This window comes from Trypanosoma cruzi, genomic scaffold (assembly GCF_000209065.1).
Source record: "Trypanosoma cruzi strain CL Brener 1047053517151 genomic scaffold, whole genome shotgun sequence".
Classification (NCBI taxonomy): domain Eukaryota; phylum Euglenozoa; class Kinetoplastea; order Trypanosomatida; family Trypanosomatidae; genus Trypanosoma; species Trypanosoma cruzi.
The window spans coordinates 201,524-216,019 of record NW_001849561.1 but is presented as its reverse complement, the minus strand read 5'-3'; the positions used below and the strand labels follow the sequence as shown (position 1 = coordinate 216,019).

The 14,496-nt window shown below is 46.8% G+C and overlaps 7 protein-coding genes across 7 annotated transcripts, besides 23 other annotated features; all 7 read right to left on the bottom strand.

The window, feature by feature from the left end:
- Tc00.1047053511649.169 (ATP-dependent DEAD/H RNA helicase, putative) lies at positions 1-1,883 on the bottom strand (the record flags this gene model as incomplete). Its single annotated transcript, XM_809973.1, has 1 exon — positions 1-1,883. A coding segment is annotated over one exon (1,883 nt), but the record flags the coding sequence as incomplete, so codon positions are not given.
- Positions 1-14,496: part of a sequence feature (heterozygous, non-Esmeraldo-like haplotype) that runs on past the window's edge.
- Positions 1,953-1,995: a sequence feature (GA-rich).
- Positions 2,020-2,064: a microsatellite.
- Positions 2,320-4,149, bottom strand: Tc00.1047053511649.160 (hypothetical protein, conserved; the record flags this gene model as incomplete). The annotated part of the gene is made up of 1 exon (XM_809971.1): positions 2,320-4,149. The coding sequence occupies one exon, from the start codon at positions 4,147-4,149 to the stop codon at positions 2,320-2,322; it is 1,830 nt and encodes a 609-aa protein (XP_815064.1).
- Positions 4,321-4,349: a microsatellite.
- On the bottom strand, positions 4,451-5,008 carry Tc00.1047053511649.150 (phosphoglycerate mutase protein, putative; the record flags this gene model as incomplete). The annotated part of the gene is made up of 1 exon (XM_809970.1): positions 4,451-5,008. The coding sequence occupies one exon, from the start codon at positions 5,006-5,008 to the stop codon at positions 4,451-4,453; it is 558 nt and encodes a 185-aa protein (XP_815063.1).
- Positions 5,084-5,107: a microsatellite.
- Positions 5,446-5,467: a sequence feature (AT_rich).
- Positions 5,496-5,527: a microsatellite.
- Positions 5,602-5,634: a microsatellite.
- Positions 5,889-5,916: a microsatellite.
- Positions 5,978-6,029: a sequence feature (GA-rich).
- Positions 6,089-6,982, bottom strand: Tc00.1047053511649.140 (hypothetical protein, conserved; the record flags this gene model as incomplete). Its single annotated transcript, XM_809969.1, has 1 exon — positions 6,089-6,982. One exon carries the CDS (start codon positions 6,980-6,982, stop codon positions 6,089-6,091), a length of 894 nt encoding a protein of 297 aa, XP_815062.1.
- Positions 6,575-6,610: a microsatellite.
- Positions 6,990-7,044: a sequence feature (GA-rich).
- Positions 7,101-7,132: a microsatellite.
- Positions 7,327-7,362: a microsatellite.
- Positions 7,540-7,572: a microsatellite.
- Positions 7,817-7,846: a microsatellite.
- Positions 8,190-8,215: a microsatellite.
- Positions 8,293-8,353: a repeat region.
- Positions 8,295-8,387: a sequence feature (GA-rich).
- Tc00.1047053511649.130 (vesicle-associated membrane protein, putative) lies at positions 8,468-9,115 on the bottom strand (the record flags this gene model as incomplete). The annotated part of the gene is made up of 1 exon (XM_809968.1): positions 8,468-9,115. The coding sequence occupies one exon, from the start codon at positions 9,113-9,115 to the stop codon at positions 8,468-8,470; it is 648 nt and encodes a 215-aa protein (XP_815061.1).
- Positions 9,132-9,165: a microsatellite.
- Positions 9,343-9,363: a sequence feature (AT_rich).
- On the bottom strand, positions 9,547-10,830 carry Tc00.1047053511649.120 (hypothetical protein, conserved; the record flags this gene model as incomplete). The annotated part of the gene is made up of 1 exon (XM_809967.1): positions 9,547-10,830. One exon carries the CDS (start codon positions 10,828-10,830, stop codon positions 9,547-9,549), a length of 1,284 nt encoding a protein of 427 aa, XP_815060.1.
- Tc00.1047053511649.110 (hypothetical protein, conserved) lies at positions 11,079-14,231 on the bottom strand (the record flags this gene model as incomplete). Its single annotated transcript, XM_809966.1, has 1 exon — positions 11,079-14,231. The coding sequence occupies one exon, from the start codon at positions 14,229-14,231 to the stop codon at positions 11,079-11,081; it is 3,153 nt and encodes a 1,050-aa protein (XP_815059.1).
- Positions 14,318-14,342: a sequence feature (AT_rich).
- Positions 14,435-14,478: a sequence feature (T-rich).

Sequence of the window (14,496 nt, the reverse complement as noted above, 5' to 3'; positions counted from 1 at the left end):
CCGGCTCCGCAACACCTGGTTGCAATAAGAATAAACTGATTGCCAGGAGCAAAATGCTCCAAGGCAAACTCACGATCTAATGGGTCCATGCCACTATACAAAACGGCAATACGCTTCTGGTAACCACAGGCAGAAAGACGCGCAAAGAGTTCGTCACACTCTTCCTTGCGTTGGGCAAATATGATAATGAGATGCTGTCCAGTACCACCCTCATCACTGAGAATTTGCAGCAGTTTTAAAAACTTTTTATCTTCTGTGCGATTCGCCTCCTCCACTTCATACACTTCTTCATCAAAAAAGAAAAAGCGCTGCTCGACATTCGAGGCGGGAGTAGGTTTGCCCCCCACTGTAACCTCCACAGGATCTTGCATATGACGCATGATGACTTTCTTCAGTTCTTTTGGCATGGTTGCACTAATGAGCGCCAATTGTCTGTCAGGACGAATATTTTTTAAAAAGGCCTCCACGTGTTCCATGAAGCCACTGTCAAACATGCGGTCTGCCTCATCAATCACGACAAAAGATGTGCGCCGCAACGAAATGACGGCTCCACCATTCACGGTGAGAAGATCCAAAAGTCGACCTGGGGTGCACACCATGACTTCACATCCTGCTCTGCAGTGTCTGATGTTGTCTGCAAGCGGTGTTAGGCCGTACGAGGAAACAAATCTCAGCTTGGCTGCCACACACAGCTTTTCTGCCAGTTGGGCAATTTGCGCAGCCAGTTCACGTGTGGGAACAAAAATAAGGCCAATAGGCCCTTCACCCTTTCTACATGGTTCTTGCCCAACACAATGACGAATAAGCGGCAGGAGATAGGCGAGTGTCTTTCCAGAACCTGTTTTGGCTGTAATAAGGAGGTCGCGACCGCTCATCAACGCTGGAGAACCAAGAGACTGCACGGCAAATGGTTGTTCAAACCCTTCACGCGCTAGCAAATCAAGAACTGAATCTGGTAGACCTGAACCGTTCCAAGTACGCATGGGTCGAGGTGGATCGCGTCCACGCAATTTTGCTCCATCCAGCTCCGCTATGAGCCGCTTTAACTCATCCGCATCGAGGTCCTTGACGTCTGGAGGGGCAACGTAAAACTCCTTTCGAATATGCGGATATTGTATGGTGCTGTGGTCTACATATTGCAACTTACGCAGCCGTTTCACATCCTCAGGGGGAGGAGGCGGTAGTTTGGCCGACACAATTTCTGCCATAAGATCGTGCGACTCATCTGTTGCACTCACAACCGTGAGCGCAGTTGACATGACGGGCTTCAGCAACTCCTCCTTAAGATGCTGCAGCGCATGCGCGGGTGTTACACCGGCGACGGTTGAGTCTACAGTACCAACTCGCTTTGCAGCGCAGGTGAGTTGAACGTGGGCAAATAGTCTCTCCCGAAAGTCCTCAATGTCGCCATCCTTTTCGCCCGTATCAGCCTCAACTTCGCTTGGTGTGGACGCGGCAGCTCCAAAGGGATCATCGCCGGAGTCCTCATCGCTCAGCACAACATTTTCATCCACACGAAGGGTACTATTCAGAATACTATTTTTATGATGATTGCCTTTTATTTCCCCACTGTTGCCCGTGTGATGCTGCCGGGCATTTTCATCATCATCGTAGGAGTCACTGCTATTCCAGGCCCCACGGCGTTGCTCCAGCAACGATATCTCCTCGTCCCGCGTCTCAAGCAGAGCTTTGTGCTCCGCGAGTTTTTCCCATGTGGCAGCGGCTGACTCCGGCTTATCGTTGTTGCTTTCACTATCCTTATTTTTACAACGTGGGTGTTTCCGCTTTCCCCGTGTGTCATTCCTATAATCGCTGGAGGAAGAGAAAAGCGAATCTGAGGAGCTTTTGCTGCTCCCGCTGCTCTCCCTCTCACGCTTACGCATAACCCTCCTCCTCCCCCGCCTCTCGTTCGTTCGTTTTCCCAAAAGAATAAAATCACCTCAACCCCCACACTTTCTTTCCTTCTCTCTCCCTCTCTTTATTTATTTATTTATTGTACGGTTTCGTGTGGATAAGTAAACAGATGCACACATAAATACACACACAACCACACACATACACGCAGGTGCCGCAGAGAACAGAACGCCACGAACACACGCACGCACAAGAAAAGCAGAGGAACACAACACAAGGGAGAAAAGAAACAGGAGCAGCATTTGTGGAAAAGAAAAGAGGCATTCACATCACACAACGGATGTAACGTCAACAGAAACAACACAACGCTTAGTATCAACCGACCAAAAAAGTGACCAAAAGAAACACGCAAACAGAATGAAAACAAAAAAAAAAAAGAAGATCTACCGTTTACAATGGTCCCAATTACATAATCTCCAAAAGTTGCTTTCGCGCGGCAGTGTGCACTTTGTGATCCATACGAAATAACTTATGATCACCGTTCATGGGCAATGGAAAAGGCAGCGCCTTGGCTTCCGCACAGATGAACGTAAACGGTGAGTCTACTTGTATTTCTTCTTCAGTGAACATCTCACGGTACGTGTCACGGTCCAGACACTCCACCAGGTAAACATATCCCAGCAACACGCGTGTAGGATAATGTTTTGGAAATTGTTGAGTCGGTTTCATAAACTTTGAGTAGAGTTCCTCTACTTCTTTAATATCGTGTGGCTGTGTCGAGGCTGCGTGGATCCAAAGACGACCCCTATAATCTGTATGCCACACACGTCCCTCGTGGAACTTGATGCCACTCACAAGTAGCCCTGCCCATGGCTGATGCATTGATAGGCAGATACCGTCATCATTTATGCGCATCGTGAGTGAAGGTGTAAAACGGGTGGACACACCAGTTGAAATGTCTGCCACCACGGCAGTCTCCCCTGTTGGCGCCACATTCGTCTCGTCTATGGTTGATTCCTCCGCATCCGCACCGTCATGCGCCGCATCAAGACCATCCGATTCAACCTGAGAATGCTCCTCCTGTCGTTCTTTCTGCGCCTCCAGAAATAAATGCGCGTCGTCTTCGTAGTAATTGACCTGAACGCGACGCGACAGTTCTACCACACGACGTCCTGTGGGTTTTTTCACCGGTGACTCCTCTCTGTTTGTGACGCCGGTGCTACTCGCTGTGGAGGGTTTCTCAACACTGCCATCCAGACTATACCATATTTTTTGCATGAGAGAGGGGAGTGGTAATGCCCGTGCTTCCTCAACGTTGTATTCGCCGTCGTCTCCTTCTTCAGCGCAACAGCTAACAGACGACTCAGAGGAGGCAAGACTATTCGACTCCACCGCTGGACCTTCTGGGCAGCCGAGTGATACGTTTTGGTTCATGATATCCAAATGAACCCTATACGCCCCCTTGGCGCGGTGCATTGCGGCCACTTTGCGACGCCGTTCTGCAAGCGCTTCGTCCTCATCTGCCTTTTGGCGTTCCTTTGGTGACATCCACGCATTCTTCGGTGATAAAAAGACGGCTGTCTGATCGTCAATCACCTTTGTACGTTTAGCACGTGTCTCTGCGTAGTGCAAGAGCTCATCCCGCTTCCTCACGGATGCCTCGTATTCTTCTTGATTTTTCGCTACCGCGGCTGCACCTATGAGGCCCTCCTGTACCTTGATTTCATACGTCACACACGTTGATGGGTCCAACCCACAGAAGTAACATGTCTCATTCGACTCCTGTTCACATATGATGCGTCCACAGTTGGCACAGTTCCCGCGAAAAGCGTGTGTTGTGGCAAAACAACCGCATTCAACAAATCCTGGTTTCAACGCAGCGGCGCCACTTTTATCGGCAGCTTTTGATAACAACGTGCCTTTCCGTTTCCCAGCCTTCCTCCCTGTTGCCGCCAGTTGTCGTCCCTTACCTCTATTTCCATCCGCACTCCTCCCCTCTGGGGCAGACATTGTGGGCGCAGCAGGGGTTTCATCAAAGGGAGGCCCTTGATCGACACGTCGCTTTGTCACCTCTGCCGCAACGGCCTCCCCGATCATAAGTGTCTCACACCAGTCAAACACCTCCCGCTTAGAGCCACATGTCGCCAGCATGTTCGCCATGTTGTCCAACTCCTCACCGACAAGACCAAGAAAGTTGTTGTCCTCAATCTCCTTTTTGATGTAACGGACAAGAGCCTCCTTGATCGTCTCCGCAGGGCTCATCATGGAAGGAGCATTCCATCGTTTGGGTGGCATCCGTCCTTGCAAAGCACACACTTTCACCAAAAAGCAACGTCCGAAATATATATATTACCAATAGACCAAAAAGAAAAAACAAAAAACAAACAAACGGAGAGAGACAAATAAAAGAGACAGCAGCATCAACAACAGAAGAAAAAGGATGGTAATAGTGGGGGAAAAAAATAAACACACACACACACACACAAATACACACAAGAAAGAGAAGCATCCCCCAGTCCGTCCCATATATATATTTATATACCGGATAGAGGTAGACACTTCAGAAATGAGGCCTGTTTAAGAGTTCACATGTGTTTTATGTCTCCAGAACATCAGTATTGGCAAAATACGGCAGCATAATGCCTTCGCGCCACGTTATTTTTCTCCTTACTGCAAGCAACATCTTGCCAATATCCCCGTGACAGACAAGCAGTACACATTTTCCAGCAAAGTTGGCGTCCACACGCTGTAAAACACGGGCAGCACGATCATAGCATTCGTCAAACGTTTCCGCCCCATCGACAGAAAGAAAATACAAGACCCTGTCCCCTTGTACGACATTTTCCCCGGCGTGCGTTCTGATCTGTTCCATAGGCTTTCCCGTCAGCACACCAAATTCACGCTCCACTAGTTCATTCTCCGTCTCCACATTAACAGAAAGAGCCTCACCAATGATGCGAGCGGTCTCATTCGCCCGCTGTAATGGTGATGTTAATATGATGTCATACGTCATTCCTCTCTCCTTCAATTTCTGCGATAGCGCAGTCGCCTGCTCCCGCCCCAACTGTGTGAGTGGGCGATCACGTCGACCGTTCAAAAGCCCTTCAAAATTGTCTTCGTCTTGACCATGTCTGCAGATGTGTACAACAGCCATGAACCAAAGCGGAACGATTACGACGAGGGCTCCCTTTCACTGGAATGAACGCAGAACAATTAAAAAGCAATAATAAAAGGAAAAGAAAAGAAAAGAAAAAATGAGACTCCACAATTACCCTTTTATGCACCCCTTTGGTATACATGCGGTATATGGAGTAGGATCAAGGACAAAATATCAACAGGCCTACAGACTCTGTCGCGACATCTCCTTCTCGCTCACCCATGAGGGAGAAAACCAATGGCATCTTGGGTCGTTCTATACGAGAAACGTCACGGTAAACACAAAGTTCGCTTCTCGGCGAAAACAACCCTAAAACTGTGACTCAGACCACATCCCCACAGAACGCATCACCCGGAAAAAAAATTTTCTACGGATAACGACAGGCATTCACGCAAATAACACTTCCCTCTCAGTTTTCCCTTTCCATTTTCTTCTTTATAATATATATTATAAATTCCTTCTCCTTTTTGCATTTTCATCTCCATTTTTTTCTTCTATTTTTTTTTTTTTTTTTTTGGCCCCCCTCTGTCCTTCGCTATGTTACATCTCCTTCTTGCCTCCCGCCCCACAAAAAGTGCAAGGAAAAACACAAGAGAGAAAGAAAGAAAAAAAAAAAGAAAAAACCATGAGGACATACACACACACACAGACAGAGGTCAATAATACATATATATGTTGCTGCATTTATGTAATTCATCAAAGAGGCGGCATAAAAGACTGCACGATGTTGGCGAACTGCAGAAATAATATCAACGCCGTGGGAATGTTTGTGAGGGTAGGAAGGGGGGAAAAGTCTTTTTTGTTTCTCCCGTTCCATTGTCTTTTTACACATTACGGGGGTAGGGAAACGGAGAAGGAAAAGCACGCGCATCGTCATAAACAAAAACAAAAACAAAACAAAAACACACACACACACACACAGAGAGAGAAAAAAAAAACCGGCACAAATGCATTTTAAGAATTCCGTCCTTTTCCTTTTTTCCTTCTCCTTCTCCTTCTTCTTCCTTTTTTTTTCTCCATCATCCCTCGTTTAATTTGCGAGTTCCAGAGGGAGGGGTGTAGAGAACGGTGTGCGGCCTACGGTCTTTCCATGCCCACTAGAAAAGGAAACTGCCTCCCGCCCTCCCCCCCTTCCTTCGCCTTCGCCATCGCCTGCCACTCCGACCACGAAAGAAGTACATGAAGTGCGCTCGGCTCGTGGTCGTCCAGAAGCGACTCATTCACTTCACGGGCAATTCTGCACGGGGATGCCTCCGAACACCCCGTCGCGTCCGTCCCCGTGATGGTTGCCAAGGTTTCAACATAAATTTGATGTGCCATCGCTGCATCAGACATGTCGGCAATCAGTGGACTCACCTTTTCACATAGAAAGAGTAACGCCGCTGATTGATCACCCCTTGCACGCTTCATGGCTTCCATGGCCAACAGTTTTACTATGAACACACTTCCCTGAGGAAGGGATGCGGCCGCGTCCTCGTACTGCTCATTTAGACACAATAACTGCAGACGCTTGCGCTTCTTCATGGACTCCAGTACAGTTTCAACACCTTTACAATCAACTGAATTATTATTATTAGTATTATTATTTTTATTATCATTGGAGACATGAATTATACCACTGTTTTTTCCGCTTCCATTGCTATTCTTCCTTCCATCATCATGTGACACGACATCGTTGCGTAATTCCTCTTGGTTGACAAAAATGCCTTTGCCATTACGCCGTACACGACGCCCGGTCACCTCCTTCGTTTCTGTTGTTGCCGATGCTTCCGCCATCGGTGTCGTCCCTATCCTTGTCATTGTCTGCAGTTCTCGTAGCTCCTCATTAAGTGCGGTGAGAGATTCCACAAATCCCTGTCGGATGAAATACGACTGCAGGATGGAGGCAAGAACAATTTCCTCATCGTAGCCTTTGTCACGTATCACCGCCTCCTCCACAAATTTCCAACCAACGTTCTCGTACGACCCCATTTATTCCCTCCTTGTCCTTTTTTTTTTTTTTTCCCTTCTTCTTCTTCTTCGTCCTCTCCTTCCTTCACTCACACTCTCACACCCGCTCGTTCACAGGGTAAAAACTAAACACACACACAAAAAAAAAAAAAAAAAAGAAAAAAGGAAAAACAACACACACAAAACCGACCAAACAAACTTCTCGTTGCTGTAGAATCACAGAATGGACTGTTTGTGCTCGTGTGTGTGTTGCCGCCTTGACCTACCTACCCCGTTGTGACGCGCACGGGGAGAATGCAACCTAAAACAAACCATAAGAAAAGGAAAAGAGGCATGTTACGGAAACACACACAGAATGCACTGATAGAAAAGAAAAGAAAAGAAAAGAAAGAAAAAAAAAAAAGGAGGAGGTGAATAAAAACCAAATAAGACAAAACACCGCATTCACTCCTTCAGTTTTATGTTCCCTCTTTTTGACGCATAAGTCCATAAACTGCAAGGGATAAGAGAGTTTTACACTCAGTTCACAGGGGGATACCTCTAAATTTTAATATTATTTCCGAATAATTCAAATTGCATTTTTTTTTTCCTCTTCTTTTTTTTTTTTTTTTGACATTCCTTCCTATTTCCTTTTTCCCCTCATTGCAGTTTTTTTTTTTTTTTTCCCCACTCCCTCCCAGTTCCCCCCCCCCCCCTCTATTTGAAAAAGGAAGGAGAAATCAGTTTGTTTTTTTTTCCTCTTTACTTTGGATTCATTTTCTTCATAACGAGGGGTGTATGCCCAAAGGCTCCGGCCTCCATGAGTTCTTATATACGCACATCTCCCCTCATACAGACCCATATGTATATATATATAGAGAGAGAGAGAGAGAGGAAGAGGAAGAGGAGGCAATAGACATGTGGAAGTACATAAATTACGGTTACACATGTATATGCATAGGAGTAAAGATATGTGTAAATCAGGAGCACACACACACACACACATGTGTATATGTATATATACCCCCAATGAAATTGTCAACTCCCACTGTTTCACTTCCCTCATATTCCAATGAGAGGGGCGATTAAAACGGCAAAAAGAAGACATAAGTATATATACCTTCTGGAAGTGGGAACATCAGGCCATTTCCCTCTCAACTGTATGCGTGCACGCAAAAAAAAAAGGCTGCAAGAAAAGAAAAGAAAAAGTAAAGGTTGGATTACCATTAAAGAAATAAACAGGCAAAGCAAAAAAAAAAAGGAAAAAAAAAAAAACCGCAAAATTCACATTGGCACACAGAATGGAACGCACACAAAAATAACGACATCCCATTTTTTTTCCATCCATCGTACTTTTCCTTCTACCAATCTCCTTTTCTCCCTTTCTTTCCTTCTCTCTCTCCCTCTGCCCCTGTGGGATTTTTCCTTTCGCTCTATTCTTCCATTCCCCACCCACAACGTTCTCTCCCGTTCTCACTCATCCCCCTTCAAAGCAATCGCCACACACACAGACAAAAAAAATATTTCTCACTTGCAATTTGAAAAATTTGGCTTGCACGCAATGACCACAATAATGAGAATGACGACGCCAACTGTTCCAATAATCATAAGTGTAAGTTTAATATTTTTCAGGCACATACTCCGCTTTAGTTGTGTTGATCGCTGCTTAAATTGTTCCGCCTGGTCGGCAAGTGTGTTGGATTTCTCGTGCAGCGTGTCGACACGGTCGCCGCGGGCGAGGACCTTATCCATGTTGTCCATCATGACGTCTACTACTTGATTGATGTCATCATTCAGCGCCGTGATCTTGTCGTTCTGAGGATTATTGTAGAAATCCATCTTCTGCTGCAGGAGCTTTTTGCCGTTGCGGAGCTCCGTGCCGGGGGGGCCAACGTTCCCCCGCACAAGCGGCTCGACCGCTTCCAGGAACGCAAACACCGTTCGCATACGCATTTCGTTGGTCGTCACGCATGCCACGATGCGGCCCTCGCCGTTGCTGATGTAGTGGTAATTGACACCCCCCTCCTTGTCTTCAATCGTCTTGCGGCGGTACTCCTTCCCAGGGACGGTGGCGATCACCTTCTGCATCGTCTCCGCCAGCTTCGGCTGCTCGCCAGGCGGGTACTCCGCCAGCAAGACGGTGCCGTCGTTGATGCAGCTATATTTGATTGGCATCCGTCACGACGGGTTAAAAATCAAAAACAAAAACAAAAGCAAAACAAAAAAAACTCCCTTTTTTTTCTTTTGGACCCTTCCAACACACACACACACACAAAAAAAAAAAAAGGAAGGGGAGTAAGAAGATGACATCTTAGAAAATAGGACACATGGCGCGTATCCGCAACTCCTAAAATATAATTCCACAGGTTCATCACTCTTTTCTTCCCCCGTTCTTTCCTTTGTTTTTTTTTTAAATTATAAAAGGGACTGACAGGAAGGAAGTACCGCCTTGGGCATCACTCCTTTCTCTCCCCAGTTTCATTCCGATAGAAACTATTCGCTTTTCCACACCAGGAACACACAAAAACACGTCAGATCCCATCGGCAGTTTCAACTCACGCACCCCCTCTCACAGACATGCATAAACACAAAAGGAAACAGTGTCCTTATAAATATCTCTGTAACAATTGTCGACCCGTGATGGTTTGCTCGTTTGAGCTACCAAGCGCTTCAAATATACCGAGAATGACTTGTCTTGCAGGCGTCTTTGCGTGTGGACCAAGTACAAGGTCCTGCGGCACCACCCCTGCTTCCTTTAGCGCAGGCAGTAACTTTGGCTCAGCGCGAATGAGTCGCAAACACTCTTCGATGCCCTTGTGGTGGCGTTTCTCTACAAAATGTGCCACGGCCAACTTGAGATGCTGGCGATACAACGCAGCCGGGTCGTGTGTAAGGTCATCGTATGTGAGCAGCGACACATAATTGTCCTTTTCCACGTCAAAGTCAGCAATGATCAGTAACTCAATGCGATTCACCGCCTCTGCCACATCACGCAGATCCCGTGTGGCAAAAGGAAACTCCTCGCGTACCCGCTGCACGATGCTTTGCGCCTCCGCGTTGTCTTTCGTGGCCATCGCACACATGGCAAGACCGCAAAGTGCCTGTGGACTCACGTTATAGCACCCCTCACGCTTGAGACGCCCCCACATCTCTTGTGTCACCTTCCTTTCCCTTGAAAACCCCAGCCTTTCACGCGCCACCTGCGTCTCCGCCATGGCCATATCATATGCCTTTTTGAAGAGCTCACGAGCCTTTGGGATCTCTTTATTTTTCAATCGAGTGTGAGCGACGTTCAACAACGTCATGGCATTCTCATCGTCCTCGTCGCTACGCTTCACCTTTTGAAAAACGGACGTGCCGCTCATCTCATTTTTGCTCTCCTCCACGGCGTAGTCAATAAACGCATCAATCGCCTCCTTTACCTGTGACTCGGGGACAATCCCCACCATCTTGTCAGCGTACACCTTGTTGCGGACAAAGTACACAATGGGAAACATGTGCGGGTCGACACTAAATTTTTCCGTCAATCCCACTTCCCGGAGGCAGTCGACAAGCCCTAATTTTATAGCAAGGCCTCGATCTTTGCCAAACTCCTGGTACTTGTCAGAAATGCCGCTACTTTGCAGGCGGCGATTCGCTGCATCAACCTGCACGCTGAGCCGCTCTGTATATGCCACAACATCCGGATTGTTTGGGACGTGAAAGTAAAGGAATAAAGGAACTTTTGACGACATTTCGTCGTTGATGTTTCGCGATGTGAATTGGATAACCCCCAGCCGTGCCGGGGGTGCACCTGACGGGGGTGGTGTTGTCGCCCCTGTTGAGAAAGGAAAGAACTGGGCGGCTGAAACCCCTACGGCCCCCATGTGAGCACGCCAGACGCGGTACATCCCACGGCTACTGCTCTCGTCACGCTTCTATCCAATTTTTCTTGCAGCAACGACGACGGAGGCGACGGTGGTTATTTATACACACACACACACACTCACAGAGAGAGAGAACTAAAGGAAGAAAAGAAAGAGACTTTGTGGAAATGTACATACAGAGATGCATAAATATTTCGTTTTTTTGTCCCCCCGGAATGTGTTTGCGCGCATTCCTTCTCCCTTTTTCTTTCTTCTCCGTAATAGATGTCGTCTTATATGAAGAACCGATCGTCTATGAGAGTCTTTGAACTGATGTTCGCCACGCCTTCACTCATGCGGTACCACCGTATGGATAACTCCAACGCAAATGTAATGACAAGCGCCACCCACACATTATGCATAGAGGCATCCACAGAGGCATACAACATGGTGTAAAGTACAAACAAATCAACATCTAGGCCGTACAGAAATGCATTCCCGTAGGCAAGTACATCATCCACAAAAAAAAGATCTTTACCGGACTTATCACCGGACTGAGGCCCATTCATGTACAGAATATTTGGTGCCAGATCAAACCAACGATGAAAAATAAACTTCATAAGCAGTGTTCCCTCAGCACTTCGAACACTCTGCTTTAGAACACTATTGATACGCGTTTTTATCGCTAATATCTCTGTGTTATACACACGTGACTTACGGGAAAAACCAAGAACACACTCTAATAAATGCCATTGACGGCCCGGTCGAATGGGTGCCAATGCCTTCCCTGAGGATCGCTGGTACTCTGCCTCAATCTCTGCGTAGCACATGTAGAGATATTGACGCATGTATATACCCATAAAGACCTCAAATGTTTGGCACTTGCTTTGTCCACCAAGACCACGCACCGGCAGGTTGCCTTGAGACTCCAGGTACAAATTTTGCTGAAACTCCTCCATGCTGACATCGGAGTGTGCATGAATCGACTCGCCGTGAATGTAATAACCCCACTGGGTCTCGGGAAGAATCATGATGGAGATATTCGACACGGAGCAAAGGTCCACAAATGCCTGCAATGGATGCACACAAAAAAAGCGGTAGTAAATCTGAAACTCAAGGATGTTTAACACAAGAGAAACAGAAACCCAAAAGAACGTCCCCAACGCTATTCGCATTACTGTGAGGGAGTAGGTTCCCGCCTCGTCTGCCCCTGACGTCACAGGCACACTCTCGGTGTATTTCAGATAGTTCAGACCAACGAGAAAAAACAAAACAATCGTCATGCTAAGAAGCGGCCGCCACTGACGAAGAACTTGAAGTTCATTCAATTCATTTGCAACAAATGTCGAGCGCCACATGCTGACAGGTAAAATGCGATTTTCACGTAGTAATTGCCCTTTACTTCGTTCCCAATCAATGACAAAATAATCCGCATTGCACTGCTCCACAATTTTATAGACAACTGCAATGCCCTTTGCCGCAGTGGCTGCGTATAACATCGCCTCTAGAAACACGTAATTATCACTCAAGAACATACTCAGATTGGGCTTTTGAGCTCTGTACAAAACAAATATATACCATGATGCCAATGACACAACGAGAGCAAACAAATTCCCAATATGGTTGCAAAAGTACACCATAAACCTAATGACGGCCCCAATGCTAAGCATCACGTTCTGTCGACGTCGCATCCATCCATACGTGCGTATCCAGGCAGAACAAATACACAAAAGACAAAAAATAATCATAGTAATCATCATCCCTTTATCCACTGAACTGGAAGCTATAAAAAGCACAGATACACCACCCTCTACTATGTTATTTGCAGTGCGTGCCGTCAAATCTCCATTATGAGCCTTCTTCAGGCCTGATGCATACTGAAGATAAACGACAGGTTTCAAAGAATGATGATCTCTATAAACATCCACCACTTCCAAAGCAAATACCACATGACGCAGTGCTGTGACGTAACAGGGTGTCGTCTCTGTGACTTGTGGGACGTCCAGCTTACAATCCGTAAGAGTGTCATACAGGTAGAATCGTCGTCGGTAACCAGTTGCCATGGCACGCCGTAACGTCCCATCGCGTAGGCTTTGGGGATGGATGTTGCCAGTGGTGTAGTCCATCACAACAGGGACCGGCACAAGGCGGGATGTGTTCGTGAAATCCCTCATAAAGAGCTCAAAAAAGTATGTGGGACCGGCGTCCTGTAAAAGTTTGTACCAATCAAAAAAACACCGAAGCCTGCGATTGGATCCGACTTTAAAGAAACTTGACATATCGGCATCTGAAATGCAGCATAGATTCAACACCTCGGATACATGGCGAAGTCCCTTCAGATTTCCACGCCAATCATACACTGCCACAAGAAATGTCATTGGATCACCAGCGGCCGTGATATTTGTGGTTGCCAGCAGGACGCCATCGTCGCTGGTGTAGGTGTCGGTATTATCGCCGTCAAACAATGGCGGCAGTCGGCGGTAGGAAGTGCGCTTATCGCGGACCGAAAGATACAACTTGCAAGGCAATGAATCCACATCATACATCATCAAAACACACATATTGAACAAGAGACTACAACCCACTGCCATCCCACGCATACACTGCACGGCGGAATCCATGGCGTAACTTCGCACCACCACTGATGTTACTGACGGACCCAAAATCCCTTTATTGTTAAGATTCAAAGGTTGAAACGTCGTTGTGGCACCTACGGCCGCCACGACCACCCCATTATACACCTCCGTAGGAACACAGGACGCATCATACAATGTTGTGTAGCCGCTTGCACACACACACTCTCCCGTCTCTTTCAACGAGTATGGAAATACACACCCAGAGCAGCCATCAGGGCCACAGGGAACACACATTTGAGACTCCAAGAGCCGTTTGCCTACCTGCTCCACAAGTTCATAGTCTGCCGGGCAAACGCACTTTCTTGTCATCTCATCGTGTGTGGGGTCCACGAGCTCGGAAAAAGTCCTATCACCTCCACACTGCACACAGCGCTCAGACTGATTTAAATATGGAATCATTCCAACAACTCCTCCTGTGAGGTTGCAATCCACGCACTCCGTGTCTCCTGTTTCCACTCGCACAATCCGCGAAAAACCCGGCAAGCAATTCACCTCCATATCCAAAAAAAAAACGCCAGCAAGAGCCATACTTTGCTCAAGTGATTTCCAGTGTCGCAATGCATTCGTGTCTCCCCGCACAATGCCGTCCGCTTTGGACGCACAGTAAGCCATACAAAGCGCCTGAACAGGCAAACAAACGCAGAACAGCAGGCATGAGAGGCAGGTGAGAAGTGACAAACGCATTGTAAGAGTACAGAAGCAAAGAAGCCACCGGCCTAAAAACGGCGGGACAAAATACCTGCCACCCCCACCTACAGTCAACATCCAACAGAAAAAAAAAAAACGAAAAAAAAAACACGCATTCGCCATTGAAGCACACGCAGCCCATGCAGAGCATTAAAGAAGAAGAAGAAGAAAAAGACAGCTAAAATGAAACATTAAGTTATCCACACCTCAATATAATTTATTTATTTATTTTTTGTTTCTCCTATCCCACTTCCCGTCCCAGACAAAAGGAATGAACAAAACAAAACAAAACATCAAATTCTCCACATGCCCGACGACTCGTTCTCAAATAAAACAAAACAAAAACAAAAAACAAAAAACAACAAAAAAACGTGACGTTCTCAAAAAC